This window comes from Monodelphis domestica, chromosome 1, assembly GCF_027887165.1.
Source record: "Monodelphis domestica isolate mMonDom1 chromosome 1, mMonDom1.pri, whole genome shotgun sequence".
Lineage (NCBI taxonomy): Eukaryota > Metazoa > Chordata > Mammalia > Didelphimorphia > Didelphidae > Monodelphis > Monodelphis domestica.
Window position 1 is genome coordinate 453,385,743 of NC_077227.1, and position 18,373 is coordinate 453,404,115.

The 18,373-nt window shown below is 36.4% G+C and overlaps 1 protein-coding gene across 1 annotated transcript in view; it reads right to left on the minus strand.

Moving 5' to 3' along the window:
- The window catches only part of LOC100020779 (liver carboxylesterase 1-like), a 63,073-nt gene that overhangs the window by 34,139 nt on the left and 10,561 nt on the right, over nucleotides 1-18,373 (minus strand). Inside the window, exons 2-5 of the mRNA XM_007474880.3 lie at nucleotides 16,341-16,545; nucleotides 14,945-15,080; nucleotides 9,338-9,471; nucleotides 6,100-6,253 (exon numbers count right to left, since the gene is read on the minus strand). Of these exons, the coding sequence (XP_007474942.1) occupies nucleotides 6,100-6,253; nucleotides 9,338-9,471; nucleotides 14,945-15,080; nucleotides 16,341-16,545 (629 nt within the window). The remainder of the gene's footprint in view (nucleotides 1-6,099; nucleotides 6,254-9,337; nucleotides 9,472-14,944; nucleotides 15,081-16,340; nucleotides 16,546-18,373) is intronic.

Consider the following 18,373-nt stretch of genomic DNA (forward strand, 5'->3'; position numbering starts at 1 on the left):
TTTAGTTTATCCCCATTGCAGATGATATTAGTTGATGGTTTTAGATATATACTGTTTATTATTTTTAGGAACGACCCTTCTATTCCTATGCTTTCTAGTGTTTTTAGTAGGAATGGGTGTTGTATTTTATCAAAGGCTTTTTCTGCATCTATTGAGATAATCATGTGGTTCTTGTTGATGAGGTTAATTATGTGGATAGTTTTCCTAATATTGAACCAGCCCTGCATCCCTGGTATAAATCCTACTTGATTATGGTGGATGACCCTTCTGATCACTTGCTGGAGTCTTTTTGCTAGTACCCTATTTAAGATTTTTGCATCTATATTCATTAGGGAGATTGGTCTATAATTTTCTTTCTCTGTTTTTGGCCTGCCCGGCTTTGGAATTAGTACCACTTTTGTGTCATAAAAGGTAGAACTCCCTCTTTGCTTATTATGTCAAATAGTTTGTATAGTATTGGAGTTAAGTGTTCTTTGAATGTTTGATAGAATTCAGTGGTGAATCCGTCAGGCCCTGGGGATTTTTTCTTAGGAAGTTCTTTGATGGGCTGTTGGATTTTTTTTTTTTCTGATATGGGATTATTTAAGAAATCTATTCCTTCTTCTGTTAGTCTAGGCAATTTATATTTTTGTAAATATTCATTCATATCACCTAGGTTGGTATATTTATTGCCATATATTTGGGCAAAGTAGTTTTTAATGATTGCCTTAATTTCCTCTTCATTGGAGGTGAGATCCCCCTTTTCATCCTTGATGCTGTTAATTTGCCTTTCTTCTTTCCTTTTTTTAATTAGATTGACCAGTACTTTGTCTATTTTGTCTGTTTTTTCAAAGTACCAGCTTCTAGTCTTGTTTATTAGCTCAATAGTTCTGTCACTTTTGATTTTATTAATTTCTCTCTTAATTTTTAGGATCTCTAGTTTGGTTTTCTTTTGGGGGGTTTTAATTTGTTCGTTCTCAAGTTTTTTGATTTGCATTTCCAATTCCTTGATCTCTGTCCTCACTAATTTGTTAATATATGCACTCAGGGATATGAATTTTCCTCTAAGTACTGCCTTGGCTGCATCCCATAAGGTTTGAAAAGATGTCTCGCCTTTGTCAGTTTCTTCAACGAAATTATTAATTGTTTCTATGATTTCTTCTTTATCAGATTTTGGAGTATCATATTATTTAATTTCCAATTAATTTTTGATTTGGCTCTCCATGTACCATTACCGATCAATATTTTTATTGCCTTGTGATCTGAAAAGGCTGCATTTATTATTTCTGCTTTTCTGCATTTGAGTGCCATGTTTCTGTGACCTAGTGTATGATCTATTTTTGTGAATGTGCCATGTGGTGCTGAGAAGAAGGTGTATTCCTTTTTGTCCCTATTTATTTTTCTCCATTAACTCTAATTTTTCTAAGATTTTATTCACCTCTATTACCTCTTTCTTGTTTATTTTTTGGTTTGATTTATCTAAATTTGATAGTGGTTGGTTCAAGTCTCCCACTAATATGCTTTTACTGTCTATTTCTTCCTTAAATTCTCCTAGTTTCTCCATTAGAAATTTGGGTGCTATACCATTTGGTGCATACATGTTGATTAGTGATATTTCCTCATTGTCTATACTCCCTTTTAACAGAATATATTTGCCTTCCCTATCCCTTTTAATCAGGTCTATTTTTGCTTTGGCTTTATCAGATATCATGATTGCAACTCCTGCCTTCTTTCTATCAGTTTAGGCCCAAAAGGTCTTACTCCAACCTTTAATTCTAACCTTGTGAGTGTCAACCCATCTCATATGTGTTTCTTGAAGACAACATATGGTAGGGTTTTGGGTTCTAATCCAATCTGCTATTTGTCTACTTTTTATGGGTGAGTTCATCCCATTCACGTTCAAAGTTATGATTGTCATTTGTGGATTCGCTGGCATTTTGATATCTTCCCCTAGTTCTGACCTTTCTTCTTTAGCTATCTCCTTTTGAACCAGTGATTTACTTTGGGTCAGTCCCCCTAGTCCCCTCCCTTGATATGCTTCCCTTTCTAGCCCCTCCCTTTTTATGTTCCCTTCCCCTCTCCCCTGTCCTTCCCTCCCTTTTTATACTCCCCCCTCCTTAATTTTCCTTTCTTTCTTGCCCTATTGGATAAGATAGAATTCAGGATCCCACTGGATCTAAATGTTCTTCCCTCTCAGATTTGATTTCAGTTTAAGTAATTCCACTTCATGCTCTCTTCCTCTCCTTCTCATATGAGAGTTCTTCCCCTCCCCTTCCCATGTGTATCTTTATATGGGAAAGATTATTCTATTAATTCCCCCCCCCATTTCTTGAAGTAAATCTTAGTGTTATCGATGGTTCCCCCCTCCCTTTTCCTTTCTTTGCCCCCACTTTCCCCAAATCTTCTCAATGCCCCAATCTTTCCCTATGCATGTTTCTTCTCACTATTCTTATGATGCTACAATTTTTGCGAGTTACACAAAACATTTTCCCCACATATTAATACATATAATTTGATGTAAATGTAGTTCTTATAGAAGAGAGTTTGACTTAAAGAAAAAGATAAGATTTATATCCTTTTCCATTTCTTTCATATTTACCTTTTCATGTTTCTCTTGCTTTCTGTGCTTGGATATCAAACTTTCCACAGAGCTCTGGTCTTTTCTTAGCAAATGCTTGGAAATCTTCTATTTTGTTGAATGCCCATACTTTCCCCTGGAAGTATATAGTCAGTTTTGCTGGGTAGTTGATTCTTGGTTGGAGACTCAGCTCTCTTGCCTTTCTAAATATCGTGTTCCATGCTTTGTAGTCTCTTAGTGTGTTAGCCACTAGGTCGTGTGTGATCCTTATGGGAGCCCTCTTATATCTGAAGCTCCTCTTCTTGGCTTCTTGTAGGATTTTCTCCTTTTCTTGGAAGCTCTTGAATTTGGCAATTACATTCCTAGGGGTTGTCTTTTGGGGATTTAGTATAGAGGGTGTTCTATGAACCCTTTCTATTTCTATTTTGCCCCCTTGCTCCAGAACATGTGGGCAATTTTCTTTTATAATCTCCTGTAGAATAACATCGAGTTTATTGTTTATCTCTGGTTTTTCTGGGAGACCGATAATTCGGAGATTGTCTCTTCACCCCTATTTTCCAAATCTGTGACCTTTTCAGTGAGATATTTTATGTTTTCTTCTAATTCATTAATTTTTTTGGGTTTGCTTTATTGATTCTTGCTGTTTTATGATCTCACTTTCTTCGAGTTGCTTAATTCTGGTTTTTAGGGACTGGGTTTACTTTTCAGCTTTGTCTGCCCTTCTATTGGATGCTTCGAGCTCTTTTTCCAATTGAGCAGTCTTATCTGTCAGATTGCTGATCTCTTTCTCCCATTTTTCTTTCCAGGTTTCCATCTTTTGGATAAGTTCCAGTTTGAGATCTTCCAGAGCTTGTTGATAGTTTCCATTTTGGGAGGCATGTTCTGATTTTTTTTGGATTTCCTCCTCATTCTCTTCTTTTCCTTGGGTACTTCCACCATAAAAGTTTTCAATAGTCACCTTTTTCCCTTTCTTCCTGGAGGCTTGATTTTGGGCCATGTGAGCCATCCCTTTGGTGGTTTTATTCCCCTTTCCTTTTTGGTCTGGGGTCTGGGTGATATGGGTGGATTTTCTGTGAATTTAGGTTGCCTCAGACTAGTTCTTCCCAGTCTCTGAGGTTTCTTAGAGAGCTGGGCCCCTGATCAAAGCCAAACTGCCCAGGTGTTCAGCTCCACCCAGATAATCAGCGCGTGGTCCGCCCCTGGTGTTTAGCTCTGCCCAGATGCTCAGCACAACCACCCCGAGTAAGGCTCCACAGCCTGTGATCAGCGCCGGGTTCTCCAGTGAAACCACTCTGAGACATTGTTTCCTGGCAGTCCCCAGATCCTAAGGACCCTGGAGTGCCCCCCCAGACAGAGACATTCCCCACTCACTCGGTGTCCCAGTGAGCGCTCTGGTAGCTTGCTCTGGTTTGGTGTGGGAAGTGGAAGAGGGGGAAGAGTGGCTCAGTTCATGTTTCTGTGCAAGCTTTTCTTCCTTCTTATTATAGTGTCGAAATGTTCAAACCTCCCGTACCTTCACCTCTGTGTGGTACTGGGGAGTCCTGTTCCGCCAAAGGTGATTTTTATGCTCCTTTGATGTAGTCTATTTCACTTGGTGCCAGGGAGAGGAAGCGTGTGACATCTAGATTGCAGCCATTATTACCTGGAAGTTGACTATATTTATTTTATAGACATTCAGTCTATATGTATTTGTAAACATGCACAGTGTTTCCTGGAAAGAATGTAGCTACCTTAAAAGAAAGTTTTATTTTATTTTTGTCTTTGTATCCCTGGAACCTAGAATTGTACTTGGTACACTGAAAGCACTTCATAAAATCTGTTTTTTTTTTATTAACCAACCTTATAAATTTACTTAAAATATTTAACCTTTCTTTCTTTGTTAGACATTTAGGAATTTTCATTCTGCTATAAAAAGCTTTGAGCAGGCAGATTAAAATTCACTTCAAAGGAAATATTCACAGCAGAGTAATTATTGTTAAAAGTCACTTAAAAACCTATTTCCTATGACTATATGAGAATATTGTTTTGCAATGAGGAATGAAAATGAAAAATTCAGATAAATATGGAAATATCTGTTTGAATTAATATATAATGCAGTTTGTGGAACCAATATAACAACATGTACAATGACTCTAACAATGCAAATGAGATAATAAAAACAAAATTAATTTCTGAAAAATGGAAAAGACCATGAAGTTCCCTGAGAATACATGATGAAATACAGCTTCTTCCTCATGTCAGAAGCAAGAGACTACTAGGATGAATTTTGTTGACAATGTCAGATTTTTTTACTTGACTGCTTATCTTTTTCACAAGAGAGACTCATAAAAGTTCTCAATAAAATATTAATTTTTTAAACAAATTTACCATTCCAACAGTACTAGATGAGTATACATGTTTTCCTATAATTCAATAATACCAAATGCACCTGTGATTTAATACTGAAAATTAATTTTTTTTGTGCCTTTTCCCTCTGCTACATTAGGATTCCACAGCATCTATGGCAATGCTCAATATAGAAGAAGCACTTAAAAGTCCCTTGCAAATTGGAGAAAATAAGAAAGGAGTAAGCTGAGAGGAGAGGAATGGAAGAAATTTGAGTAAATGAGAGATGGTGTCACAGAACCATACTTTGCTTTCTTTCAAAGTTTGTTCAGAGTTGACAGTGTCAAAAGAAAAGTAGGAGAAAGTGGGTGTCAGATGTTACAATAGTTTTCATCTGCTCAGTAGGGGAAGGCAATGGTTCAGTGAAAGGCTGTTGAGTTGTTCCTCTAACTACTTTGTAGGGATACTGTGAGGGGGGTAGGTGGCAGAATAGCTAGAACACTGGCCCTAGAGTTAGGAAGACTGATCTACCTTAGTTCAAATCTGTCTTTAGACACTAACTGAATGACCTTGAGCAAGTCACAATCCTATTGAACTCAGATTCTTCACCAATAAAATGAACTAGATAAGGAAATGGCAAACAATTCCACCATCTTTGCCTAGAAAATCCCAAATGAGGTCATGAAGAATTGCAAAGGCCTGAAAACGATTGAATAACAGAGATACATACTGTGAGTGGAAAGAGCATTGGGTTTGGAATCTGGTTCATATCTGTGTGATTTTAAGCAAGTCACTTTATCACACAGAAATTCAGTTTCTTAATCTAGAAAAATATGAACAAAAATGCTTTTATTACCTGATCCATAGAATAGCTATGAGGAAAGTGATTTTAAGTGCTTTGCAAATGTGAGTTGCTATTGTTATTGTAAATGCAATAGCATAATATAAAATTGAATCAACTTTTGCTTCTCAGAGACCTTTACTGTTAGACTTCTATAGTTAGTTTTAGGGCATGTCCAGTTCTATTTTCTAGTCCTATCTACTTTATTGCCTGATTTAGGAAAGAAAGGCCATGCCTAAAAACCACACGTGGTCTTGTGCAAGAACCAAAGCAGCTAGCTGTCAGTATCAGAAATATGTCATTGGGGCTTGCAATCTTCATTAATATGTATTATTGGAAGCCTCCAGAACTTGAGCATGGCAAATTGAAAACTCACCAATGCTGAAACACTCATACCACCTGCTGACACACCAAAGATAGTCACTGAGCTTGAGTCTCCTCCAAAGTTGCCAATGTTCTTCTGGACCCAGTGGAGTGCAGCCACTTGGTCTAAGTAACCCCAATTCCCTCGGGCATGCTCATCTCCAGTGCTCCAAGGGAAAAAAGAAAAGAGAAATAATATGGATTAGAAAAGAAATGACTACTGGTATAATAATAGCAGTAAAGGAAATGGGAGAAAATATGATGTAGTGGAGAGATTGACTATTAGTTAGGACATAACCAGATTCAAATGTAGCCTGTGATACAAGATTTATGGCCATGAGTAAGTGGTTTAATCTTTCTCAGGCCATTTCCTAATTTATAAAATGGAGATTATTAAGAGCACTTATATCATATGGTGGTTGTTGTTAGGTTCAAACTTTATAACAGGTATAAAGCATAGCAAATACTTTAGGGAAAAGAGGTATTGCAGAAAATAATATATAATGCTAAGGTTTCAGTGTCTGCTCAACTTTTGTTGTTCAGTAGTTTTTCAGTCATATTTAATTCTTTGTAATTTATTTAAAATTTTCTTAGAAAGATACTAGAGGGGGAAACTGGGTGGCTCAGTGGATTGAGAGCTAGGCCTAGAGACAGGAGGTCATAGGTTTAAATCTGGCCTCAAACACTTCCTAAGTGTATGACCCTGGGCAAGTCAATTAACCCCCATTGCCTAGCCCTTACCACTCTGCTTGGAACCAATACACGGTATTGATTCTAAGACAGCTAGTAAGGGTTTAAGAAAAAAGAGACATACTGGAATGCTTTGCCATTTCCTTCTCTAGGTTATTTTACATATGAGGAAACTGAGGCCAACACTGTTGAATGCCATGGTCACACAGCTAGTGTCTAAGATCACATTTGAACGAAGGAAGATGAATCTTTCTTACTCTAGTCCTAGCACTCTTTCCACTATTCCATCTAATTGCTGGTCAACTTGCCATTTTGTTATTCTTATGTTTATGTATGGGTCCTTTTTCTCTACTGTACCATCTGTTCCTACATTGAATATGAAGTACAAGGTGGGTGGTATACCAATGTACTACATTTCATAAAAAGTCATAATTTTCTTAGATGTATATATTTCATCTGCCAACATGGATCACAACTTTCTCTCTTTTCCCCAAGTGCTCTCTCTCTCTCTCTCTCTCTCTCTCTCTCTCTCTCTCTCTCTCTCTCTCTCTCTCTCTCTCTCTCTCTCTCTCTCTCTCTCTCTCTCTCTCTCTCTCTCTTTCTTTTTCTCTCTTTCTTTTTCTCTCTTTCTCTCCCCATCTCTTTCTTTTTCTCTCTCTCCCTCCCTTCCTCTCCTCAACCCCATGGGATAATCTTTAATATAATCTTTGCCTCTCCAAATAACTAGGCTATCCCATAAATGTTAGATGTTTTAATTTAGTGCTATACATGAAGTCTTTTATTCGATAATGAATATTTTAGAGATAAGTTATAAGGAATAATCTCAATTATTAATTGATTGAATAATTGTGCATGAAAATCAGTAATCATATTGTGAGTAGAATCCTCTGAAATGCTTTGACAGAATAGTCAAGGGAGGTTGTGGGCATACATCCAACATCCTGGAATATGTCTAGACATTACAAAATCTCAGTTGACTTTAACACTACAAAAATTACCTTGGCTTTTACCATATATGGAATGGATTATTAATTCATAGAATATATTTCTTAAGAAGATACCTTCTCTGATAACCCCTTCTGAAAAGAGAGATTCAGAAGACAACTCCCCTTTTAAGGGTGTACTGTGTAATCTGATTCTCTCTATTTGACACATTAGTTTAGGATCTTTAGGGTTAGGTTAGGGTTAGACCCTGATATTTTGTAATTTACAATTTTCTCCAATGTCAGGCTGGCTCAGATAATTGCTTTTCAGTATTTACTTTTTGTTTTTACACTCTTCCATTTTATTATAGCACTGTTACTGTATCTCCCCTTTGTACCACCTCCCTCTTCTTTGTATCCTTTTGATCTTCCCTCATTAGAATGGAAGTTCTTTTGAAGCAAGATGAGCACGTATTTTCTTATTCTACTGATTACTCATACACTGAGCACATAGTATACACTTAAATACTTCACTGACTAGTATGCACACAGAATAATCTCAATAAATATTCACCAAATGACATAACATAACAGATATTCAATCCATGTTCACTGAATTGGACTGAGATGAATTTATACCCCCAAACTACTGTTGTAAGGAAAGTGGTGACATTTTGTAGAGAGAAATGACATAAGATCAGTAGGAAGATTCTGGAACTTTGGAAGGGATTTAGACTAAGACCAAGACAGTTAGTGGGCTCTCTGGAGAATCTCTGGAGGTGTTAGCTGCAGATTTCTTGGTGGTTATCCTTTCCTGATTCCTGATTGCTGCATTTCATCCAGGAAGTTCCTGGTGAACCTGAACCATCTACAGAGACTGTGAGATCAAGTCTTGATCCTTTGGGATCTAAGAACTTCCCCAGCCTTAGAAAGCCTTACACAGACCCTTTCCTTAAATCTAACAAATGGGGTTTTAGTTAAGATTAGGGACTCTAGATTTGGGCTAGGGAGAAGTAGAGTAGAAATTTCTCTAAGAAGAAATTCCTGTGAAGGGATTTTTAGATCTGGTGGGGATAAATAGATTAAATTTAGTTTAGATAATCAGAAATCCCCTTTTTACCTTTCCCTTATTTATTAAACCCAAACTGTCCTATGATTATATATTGTCTGTGTTTATTAGCTCAGGGTCTGGCTCTGCCTGCCCTGGATTTGGTTATCCTTCCCAAAATAGATTACTGGCCTTAATTACCATTCCCTGAACCTATCAGTTATTTCAGATAATTATATAAGTGTCAAAACAGTTACATCACTATAGACACTGTAACTTTGCATTCATATTGATTATATTTGTTCTATGTTCACAGTACACCAGTTGCCATACTTGCCACAAATCTTGAATCCAGGGAGACTATATTAGGGGAAAAGTCCATGCTCAAGGAAACTAAGGGAAAGGGAAATGTTGTATTCAAGGGTCACTAAATAAATTCCTGCTTTTAGGATCTCTTAAGAGAAGTTACCATACACACACACACACACACACACACACACACACACACACAACCCAAAACACAAAATTTCAGAGTTGGCAGCATTAAGGGCTCCTGTATATCAATTAAGTTCCCATCTTACATGACTTACCTAAAGAATCCAAAGATTCCCAGACGGTACTGAATGGTCACCACAACAACATCCTCAAGAGCAGAGAGGTACATACCATTAAGAGTTGAAGCTTCACCCACCAAAAAAGCCCCTCCATGAATCCATACCATCACCTAGCAAATGAAGAGAGAATAATTTTGAATACTGTGCCTCTGAATTAAAAAGGACCTCAGAGGATACATGTTTAAATCATCTAAGCCAAATTATTCTAGAGATATCTAGGGAGATGATAGGATATAATGGAATGGGAACTATGCTAGAGATCAGATATCTGAGCTCTAGTTTGGGCTCTAACACTAACTTGATATGTGAATTGAGGAAATTCACTTCTATTTTCTAAGCTTAAAGTTGTTCACCTGTCTAAAATGAAGGATTTAAATTGCATGATCTTTAAAGTCCTTCCTTATTTATGACATTATGATTCTGTGCTTCCTCTGACAGAGTCCCACACATAGAGATGGTTGAAGGCAGGATGGAAGGATAGCTTATAGGGGTCATCATATTCTCCCTGCACCTCTATTCTTTGAGTTAAATACTTCTAAGACTATTCCGCTACTTCACATTGACATCAAACTGACAAAACCAGACAAAGGATGCATTTCTCAATGATCTAACTTTCTGACTGATTAATAAGAAGATCTATTATTAATGAGAGGAAAAAGGAGGTAATCCTGAACTTCTCACCTTCTGTTTAATTGAATTAAGTAGATAAGTTTAAGCCAGGAGAGAGGAGACTTTGGGGGAGCATGATAGCTTGTCTGAAAGTATTTGAAAGATTATCAGTCAAAGGAAGCTTCATGTTAATTCTATTCATCCCATTGGGCTAAAAGAGGAAGATTAGTGGAAACTGTAGGAAAGCATAATTACGGGGTAGCTACATAGCTCAGTGGATGAGAGCCAGGTCTAGAGATGGGAGTCCTTAATTCAAATCTGACCTCAGATATTTCCTAGCTGTGTGATCCTGGATAAGTCACTTAGCCCCCATTGTCTAGTCCTTACACTCTTCTGCCTTGAAAAAAATATACACTATTGACTCTAAGATGGAAGGTAAGGGTTTAAAATATAAAAAAGAATTCCCAAAGCAGAATGTCGTCATAGATAGTTAGTCTGCACACACACACACCACTGAAGATCTTCAAGTAGATGGTGAATACTTACTTATCTGGTACATTATAGAGGGGATCCCTGTGCAAGTGTGTGAATTGTTTTAGATAATTTCTGAATTTTTCTAATCCTTGATAAATTGTACTTACACACTTAATGGAGAGTTCTTAACTTTTTTTTTTCTGCAAATCATGGACTCCATTGGCAGTCTGGTGAAGCCCATGGACCGTTCTCAGAATAGCATTTTTAAATACATAAAATTATTTCCAAAACAAATTATATTTATATAGTCTCCCATTAAAGTTTACAGACTCCCTCAAAATCTATCCATGGTTCCCTTCTGAGGAGGGAAGAAAAGGGATGCTGTACTAGAGGAAAATAATGAAGATGTTGAAAGCAATCAAAACTGTCCTCTGAGGATTGAATGAAAGAACAGTGCTTAAATTAGAGAAAGAAGGGTGAAAAGGTTGAGCCAAAATCGAAGAAGGAATTGAGCATTTCTGATGAACTTTCCCAAATCCCTGAATCAACTTTTAAAAAAATGTCTGAAATAATATTCTGAGTGGGATAAACACACACACACACAAAAATCACAGTACCTCAATTTTTTAGTCTATGACAGCTTAAGAGGACTAAAAATCAGGTCTGCCTCTAGACACTGGGATAGGGACTGGGCAAGAGTCTGAGCTATCAGACTGTATGTGGTGGCAGCATTTGTGGCAGTAGTAGCAGTAGTAGAAACACTCAGGACAGTAAGAGAACTAAGCACTTGATCAGAAAGATATTACAGAGGACCCCTCTGCTGGCCCAGGCTAGAGAACCAGGCATCATATGGCATCTTTTTAGCCCATTAGTTATTTCCCTGTTGCAGTTGGAGGGTGAAAAGGATTGGTTACAGTGTGGCCACAAGAAATAGAGGACCTACCTACATAATGACAAAAGCATAGGTCAAGAGGATAGTGACCACAACTCTCTTGGGTGACACTGCCTTGGAAGCACCAAAAATCTATAGGCCCCAAGGTCTAGTCACATGACATTTATACCTATGCCACATGGACTATGCATACAGTTGACTTCTAAATGTCCTAATAATAACAAACTTCCTGCGAGTTACATGAATCAGCTAAGATGGTAGAACTGACTAACCCTTCTAATATTCTCCTCCAAGCAATCTTAAAATAAACCGTCAATTTGAATTCTGGGGTGGTATTGCCAACAAAAAGTTGGGTTTAGCCTAATGTTACTTAGGAAATCAAAATGAGAGGCCTGTGATACTGGGGTTGGTGATGAGGGAAGGAGAGGCTTACCTGAAGTATAATTCAATGAACATAAGCTCTGACTCCTGAGACTGTAGCAATTGTAACTGCTGCAATTTGGCAAGCTCTTACTATGCAAAGTTAACAAAGAGAGCAAGCAACTTGTTAAAAAGGGATAAAAGTGGTTCCTGAGTTGAAAGTGGGTACAGGACTAGGCATTGTTTGGCAGCCAATTTCTCATTACCAAATTCTGAATCACATTTCCATTACTATGAGGAGTTTGTAAGGGAGCCAGGGCCCTACCTCAGTAAAGACCAAAGCATAAAACAGGAGAGCAGTGGCAACGCCTTTCCCCAGATCTCCCTAGATTTCACCATCTGAACTAGGTTTGAAAATAGCAGGATGAAAAAACCTTAAGCCTATGCTACTGCTACCACTGCCTCTTCTCCACCCAACTCTAAGCAGAACCCAACTCTAACGAAAAGTCCAAAGTCAAGAAATAGTCTGGGAAAATGAACAAAAAACAAAAAATGGATTTAATCATTAAAAGCTAATATAGTTGGAGGGAAGTTCAAGACACAAACTCAGAAGAAAGCAACATGAAAAATCTATAAGCAAAGCCTCAAAGAATGATGAATATTGGTCAAAAGCCCAGCAAGAATTCTTGAATGAGCTAATGAAAGTGGAGAAAACAAAGAAGACAATAAATGATTTTAAAAATCAATTAAGAATAGCAGAGAAACTGTGGGAAAAGAGCAATTCAAGAAAGTTATGAAAAAGGAATTAACAAGTACGGAAAAGTTACAAAATTTCATTTTTTATGAAATTCATGGAAATAACTCTTTTAAATGTAGAATTATCTAAAGGGGGAAAAAAACTCTCAGAGAGAAAAATAATTATTTAAAAATTAGTATTGTACAAGTAAAGCTAATAATTCTGATATATACTAAGAAACAATAAAACCAAGTCAGAAGAATGAAAAAATAGAATATAAAATAGCCCACTGAGAAAAAAAATTGACCTGCAAAATAGATTAAGTAGAGATAATTTAAGAATTATTGAACCATAGGAATACCATGTTCAAAAACATAGAGAGGGGAGCACCTAGGTGACTTGGTAGATTGAGAACTAGACCTAGAGATGGGGGTCCTGGTTTAAATCTGGTCTCAGTCACTTCTGAGTTGTGTGACCCTGGGTAAGTCACTTAACCCCATTGTCTAGCCTTTACAACTCTTCTGAATTAGAACCAAGACACAGTATTGAATCTAAGATGGCAGGTAAGGGTTTAAAAAAAGCAAACAACTAAACACAGAGAGACTAGACATTGCATTTCAAGAAATTTTAAAGGAAAACTACCTCAATATCTTAGAACCAGAAGGCAAATTAGAAATTAAAGAATCTACTGATCACCTCCTAAAAGAGATCCAAAAAATGAAAATTCTCAGGAATCTGATTACCAAATATAAGAGCTTCCAGATATGGAATGAAAAAAGAGCATACAGAGACAAATTATTCCAGTATTGTGGAATCATACTCAGAATCATACAAGATTTATGAACTGCCATGATAAAGAAGTAGAGGGCTTTAGAATATGATATTTTAGAAGACAAAGAAGTTTAGATAACAATGAATAATAAGTTACCCAGCAAAAATGTGTAGAATATTTTGGTGGAAAAATGCATATATTTAATAAAATAGAGGACTTTTAGCCATTACTAATGAAGAGACCAGAAGCTAAACAGAAAATTTGACATTCAAACAAGAGAATCAAAAGAAATAAAAAAGCAAACATGAAAGAAAAGTCTTAAGGGAATTAATAAGTTTAAGCTATTGATATTTCTATATGGGAAAATGATACCTCTAACTCATAAGAATGTAACAATTATTAGGACCTTTAGGAGGAGTTTATGTAGAAAAAGGTCAGGGGTATGAGTCAGTTATATTGGGATGATTTCCAAAAAATGGAGGAGTAAAAAAGAAAAATGGGAGGAGTAAGTTAGAAAAAGAAAAAAGGCCTGTAAAGAAATGTTTTTGCAGTGAACAGGAGCAGGCAATACTTGAAGAAAAAATATTTTTCTTTCTCTTTCTTTCTCTTTCTTTCTTTCTTTCTCTCTTTCTTTCTTTCTCTCTTTCTCTCTTTCTCTCTTTCTTTCTCTCTTTCTCTCTCTCTCTCTTTCTTTCTTTCTTTCATTCTTTTTCTTTCTCTCTCTTTCTCTCTTTCTCTCTCTCTTTCTTTCTCTCTTTCTTTTTTCTTTCTCTCTTTCTTCCTCTCTTTTTTCTTTCTCTTTCTCTCTTTCTCTTTCTTTCTTTCTTTCTTTCTTTCTTTCTTTCTTTCTTTCTTTCTTTCTTTCTTTCTTTCTTCTTTCTCTCTTTTTTCTTTCCTTCTTTCTTTCTTTCTTTCTTTCTTTCTTTCTTTCTTTCTTTCTTTCTTTCTTTCTTTCTTTCTTTCTTTCTTTCTTTCTTTCTTTCTTTCTTTCTTTCTTTCTTTCTTTCTTTCTCTCTTTCTCTCTTTCTCTCTTTCTCGCTTTCTTTCTTTCTCTCTCTCTTTCTTTCTTTCTTTCTTTCTTTCTCTCTTTCTTTCTTTCTCTCTTTCTTTCTCTCTTTCTCTCTTTCTTTCTTTCTTTCTTTCTTTCTCTCTTTCTTTCTTTCTCTCTTTCTTTCTCTCTTTCTCTCTTTCTTTCTTTCTTTCATTCTTTCTCTCTTTCTCTCTCTTTCTCTCTTTCTCTCTTTCTCTCTCTCTTTCTTTTTTCTTTCTCTCTTTCTTCCTCTCTTTTTTCTTTCTCTTTCTCTCTCTCTTTCTTTTTTCTTTCTCTCTTTCTTCCTCTCTTTTTTCTTTCTCTCTTTCTCTTTCTTTCTTTCTTTCTTTTTACTTTCTCTCTTTTTTCTTTCTCTCTTTCTTTCTCTCTTTCTTTCTTTCTTTCTTTCTTTCTTTCTTTCTTTCTTTCTTTCTTTCTTTCTTTCTTTCTTTCTTTCTTTCTTTCTTTCTTTCTTTCTTTCTTTCTTTTTTCTTTCTTTCTTTTTTGCCTCTTCTCTTTTCTCTTCTTCCTTCTTTCCAAACAGGGAAATAGGAAGGGAAGATCTAAAAGAAGGGAGTGGTTAATAAGAGGGAAGGAGGATTAAGGGAGGTAAAAATGATTTCTGTCTTCCTTCATTGGCTGTAGTTCAAGACAGAACCAAAACCCAATATTTCCAACTTTAAGGACACCCCAAACCATAGACTCCTTACAGGTAACTTAGTCTTTGTTGACAGGTCAGCTGAGGTATAAATGTTCAGGTACAAACAGTCTTCAGATTTTTCCAAGGAAAAATCATTGATGAAAAGTTTTGCGATTATTTCCCCTCCAATTGGAATTTGGGCACACCTGTACAATGAAACATAAAAAAATTCCCTTCTTAGCAGCAGCTTGGGGAAGCATATTTGGGATCACAGAATCACTGCTTAGAGATTTGGAAGCTGGTAGACTTCTTAGAGAGCTTAGAGTCAAATATATAAACACATTAGTTTTATAAATGAGGAAAATGAGGCCTAGAAAAGGAAAGTGACTTACCCAAAGTCAAAAAGGGGGCAAGTAAAACAGTCAGCATTCCAAATCAGTCTTTGATTCCCTAACCCCTCCTCCTAGTCCTTCTGCCATCCCTCTGCACACTCTCTCCCCTACCTACTGAGAGAGAATTGACAAATGACTGAATAATTCTCAAAATATTTTCTTTAAGTTTATAAAATGTCTTATTCACTCTCTGTTTGGGAATGCCCTATCCTTCATATAGGCCTCAGTTTTCTCCTCCAGAAAAGGGGAATTAAAATTAAATAATCTTTGAAGCCTTTTTCAATTCTTATTCTTTATGGGTAAAATATTTGTTCTTTGGAACAATAGAATGAAAAAGAGGGATACATTATAGTAAGTCAGAGTATCTATTCTGATTTGTGAAACATTGGGGTTTCTCCAGAACCAAGTAAATGCAAACCCCAGAACTTAGAGCTGCTTCTAACTGTACTAGGAGACTTCCTGACTCTTGCTCTCTGGACATTCTGCTTGTGGGTAAGTAAAATAGTCAGCCTTGTCCCCAATGAATGTATGAGAAAACAGAAAGGTTAAAAGAATGACTGAAGGTCTCCTAAATCATCTCCTTTAAAGACACTAAGCCCATGGATGTCAATAGAAAGATTGCTTTTTAACTAGTGGTGGTGCTGGCATGAATGAAAGCAATTGCTGTCTTGCCAAGCAATGTGTTCCCAGGTCTGATCAAAATGGATTAAATAAGCCAATCCCAGTAGCATCTAATCAGAATGGGGACTACAGCAGGTCTTTTATTCATTCACTATGATTATGGTTTCCAAGGGAGGTGGATCACTCATAATTCAGGACTATCCCACTTTTCGAACCTCAAATATTCACCTCGAACTTGATGAAGCTTAAATGAATGGGTGAGTAATAAATGAAAGAGGAATGTTTCCAGGGTGGAAGAGGAGATGGGCAAAGCAAAGGATTATGGAACAATTTCAAGGTTCAGGAATATTAAAAAAAAAAACAACAAAAGATAGCTCCCTTAATTAGATGATAATAGTTTTCTCTACTGTTAGAGCTCCCATCTCCAGAAGAACATAAAGATTAATGACTTACATGGGCGGATATGTAGTAGTATTCTTCACATAGTCCCAGGGCTCAGGGGGCTGTGGTGGAGCAAACCTCAGGTCTCCAAGAGGGGCTTTGGCAAAAGGGACTCCCAGGAAAACCTTGACAGTTTTGCCAAATTGTTGTAGTATCACTTGTTTTCCTTGGACTTTCCCATATTCAGTGTCCACGACAGGTGCTGAGGACTCTGACTCTGTGCAACATTCAGAAAGGAAAAGATGATTTCACTTGAGAAGGGAACATGGTGGATTGGAGTCATCATTGAACTAGGAATTGGGATTCCTGGGGATGTGTATCTAGCTTCCATACTAGTTGGGTGACTTTAGAAAAATAAAGAAAGCTCTTTGGACCTTCTAGGTTCTTTGCCTAGAAACAGAGATTAATAATAACTCCCTATAGTATTAATTTGAACATAAAAATAGATGGACATCAAATTGTTATGTAGACATAATGACAGTAATAGTAAATCACATTTCAATAGGACTCTATTGTTTAGGGAAAAAAATTGTTCACCAGCAAGGTAAATAGTAGTATTATCCCAATTTCAAAAAATATTTTTAAAAAAGCAGAAAAAAGAAGAAACTCTACATAGTATTTGATCCAGCAATACCACCAGTGTAACACAAAGATCAAAGGTCAGGGAAAAGGACCTATTGAACAAAAACATTTCTAACAGCTTTTTGTGTTGGAAAAAGAATTAGAAACTGAGGGAGGTGTCCAATAATTGAGAAATGACTTAACAAGTTGTATATACAGTAATACAGTTGTAAAGAAATACTATTGATCCATGAGAAGTGATGAACAGGATTAATTTAGATAAACCCAGGAAGACTTATATAAACAAATACAAAGTGAAGTGAGCAGAACCAGTAAAATTTTATACTCAGTAAAAGAAATATTGCATGATTATCAACTGTGGTGGACTAAAGTATTATCAGCAATGCTCTTGAGGTTTCAAGATAACCCTAAGGGATTCATAATGAAAAATGCTTTCCACAGTCAAAAAATTATATGTGTCTTCTTTCACAGCATGAGGAATATAGAAATATATATCGTAGGATAACACTGGTATAACCTATATCAGACTAATTACTGCCTCAAGGCAGTGAAAGAAGGAGAGAGGGAGAGAATCTGATTTGCAAAATGTCACATAACAATTGTTAAAAAATTTCTACATGTAACTGAAAACATAAAAATTGTTAAAGTTATGTTGTAAGAGTAGATAGAAGCTTGAGCCAAAATAACCTCAGATTACTTGAGTGAATTTGCAAGAGAGGAATTTAAATACACATAGCTAAGGAGAATATTAAATCTATATAGGGGCAGCTGGGTACCTCAGTGGTTTGAGAGCCAGGCCTAGAGACTTGAGGCCCTAGTTTCAAATCTGGCCTCAGATACTTCCTAGTTGTGTGACCCTGGGCAAGTAACTTAACCCCATTGCCTAGCCCTTAACACTTGTCTGCCTTGGACACACAGTACTGATTCCAAGATGGAAGGTAAAGTATTTTTTAAATAAATTAATGAATCAATCAATAAATAAATCTATTCCAATATTTTGTCATCTTTGCCAATTTGCAAACTTTGAGGTAAAACTTTAGTGTTGTGAGAAGTTTTATTCTTAATAAGATTTATTCCTTATTACATTGACTTCTGATACTGCTCTATAACACTGAATTTTTAAAGTCTTTTTTCCCAATCCTTTGTCCTGGCACTCACACAATTTTGAATGCTTTTATATTTCTGGTCCCGAAGAATCCTCTAATTTTGGGAAAATTAGTATTGAGATTCCAAGATTTATTTTTTCCTAGTAAACAAATCTGGCTTCAACAAGTATGTGCAGGGGCCAGCATGGTTGTCCTGGATTCCATCATTAGGATGAATGATGGAAATCTATATTAATGAGACATAACTTTATTTTTCCTTCTGGATTAGCAAGATATTGGAATCATATGTGCAGGCATGTGACCTTACCCATCATTATGAGGGAAGAGGGTGGGTTTGGAAAACATTAGCCAACCTTC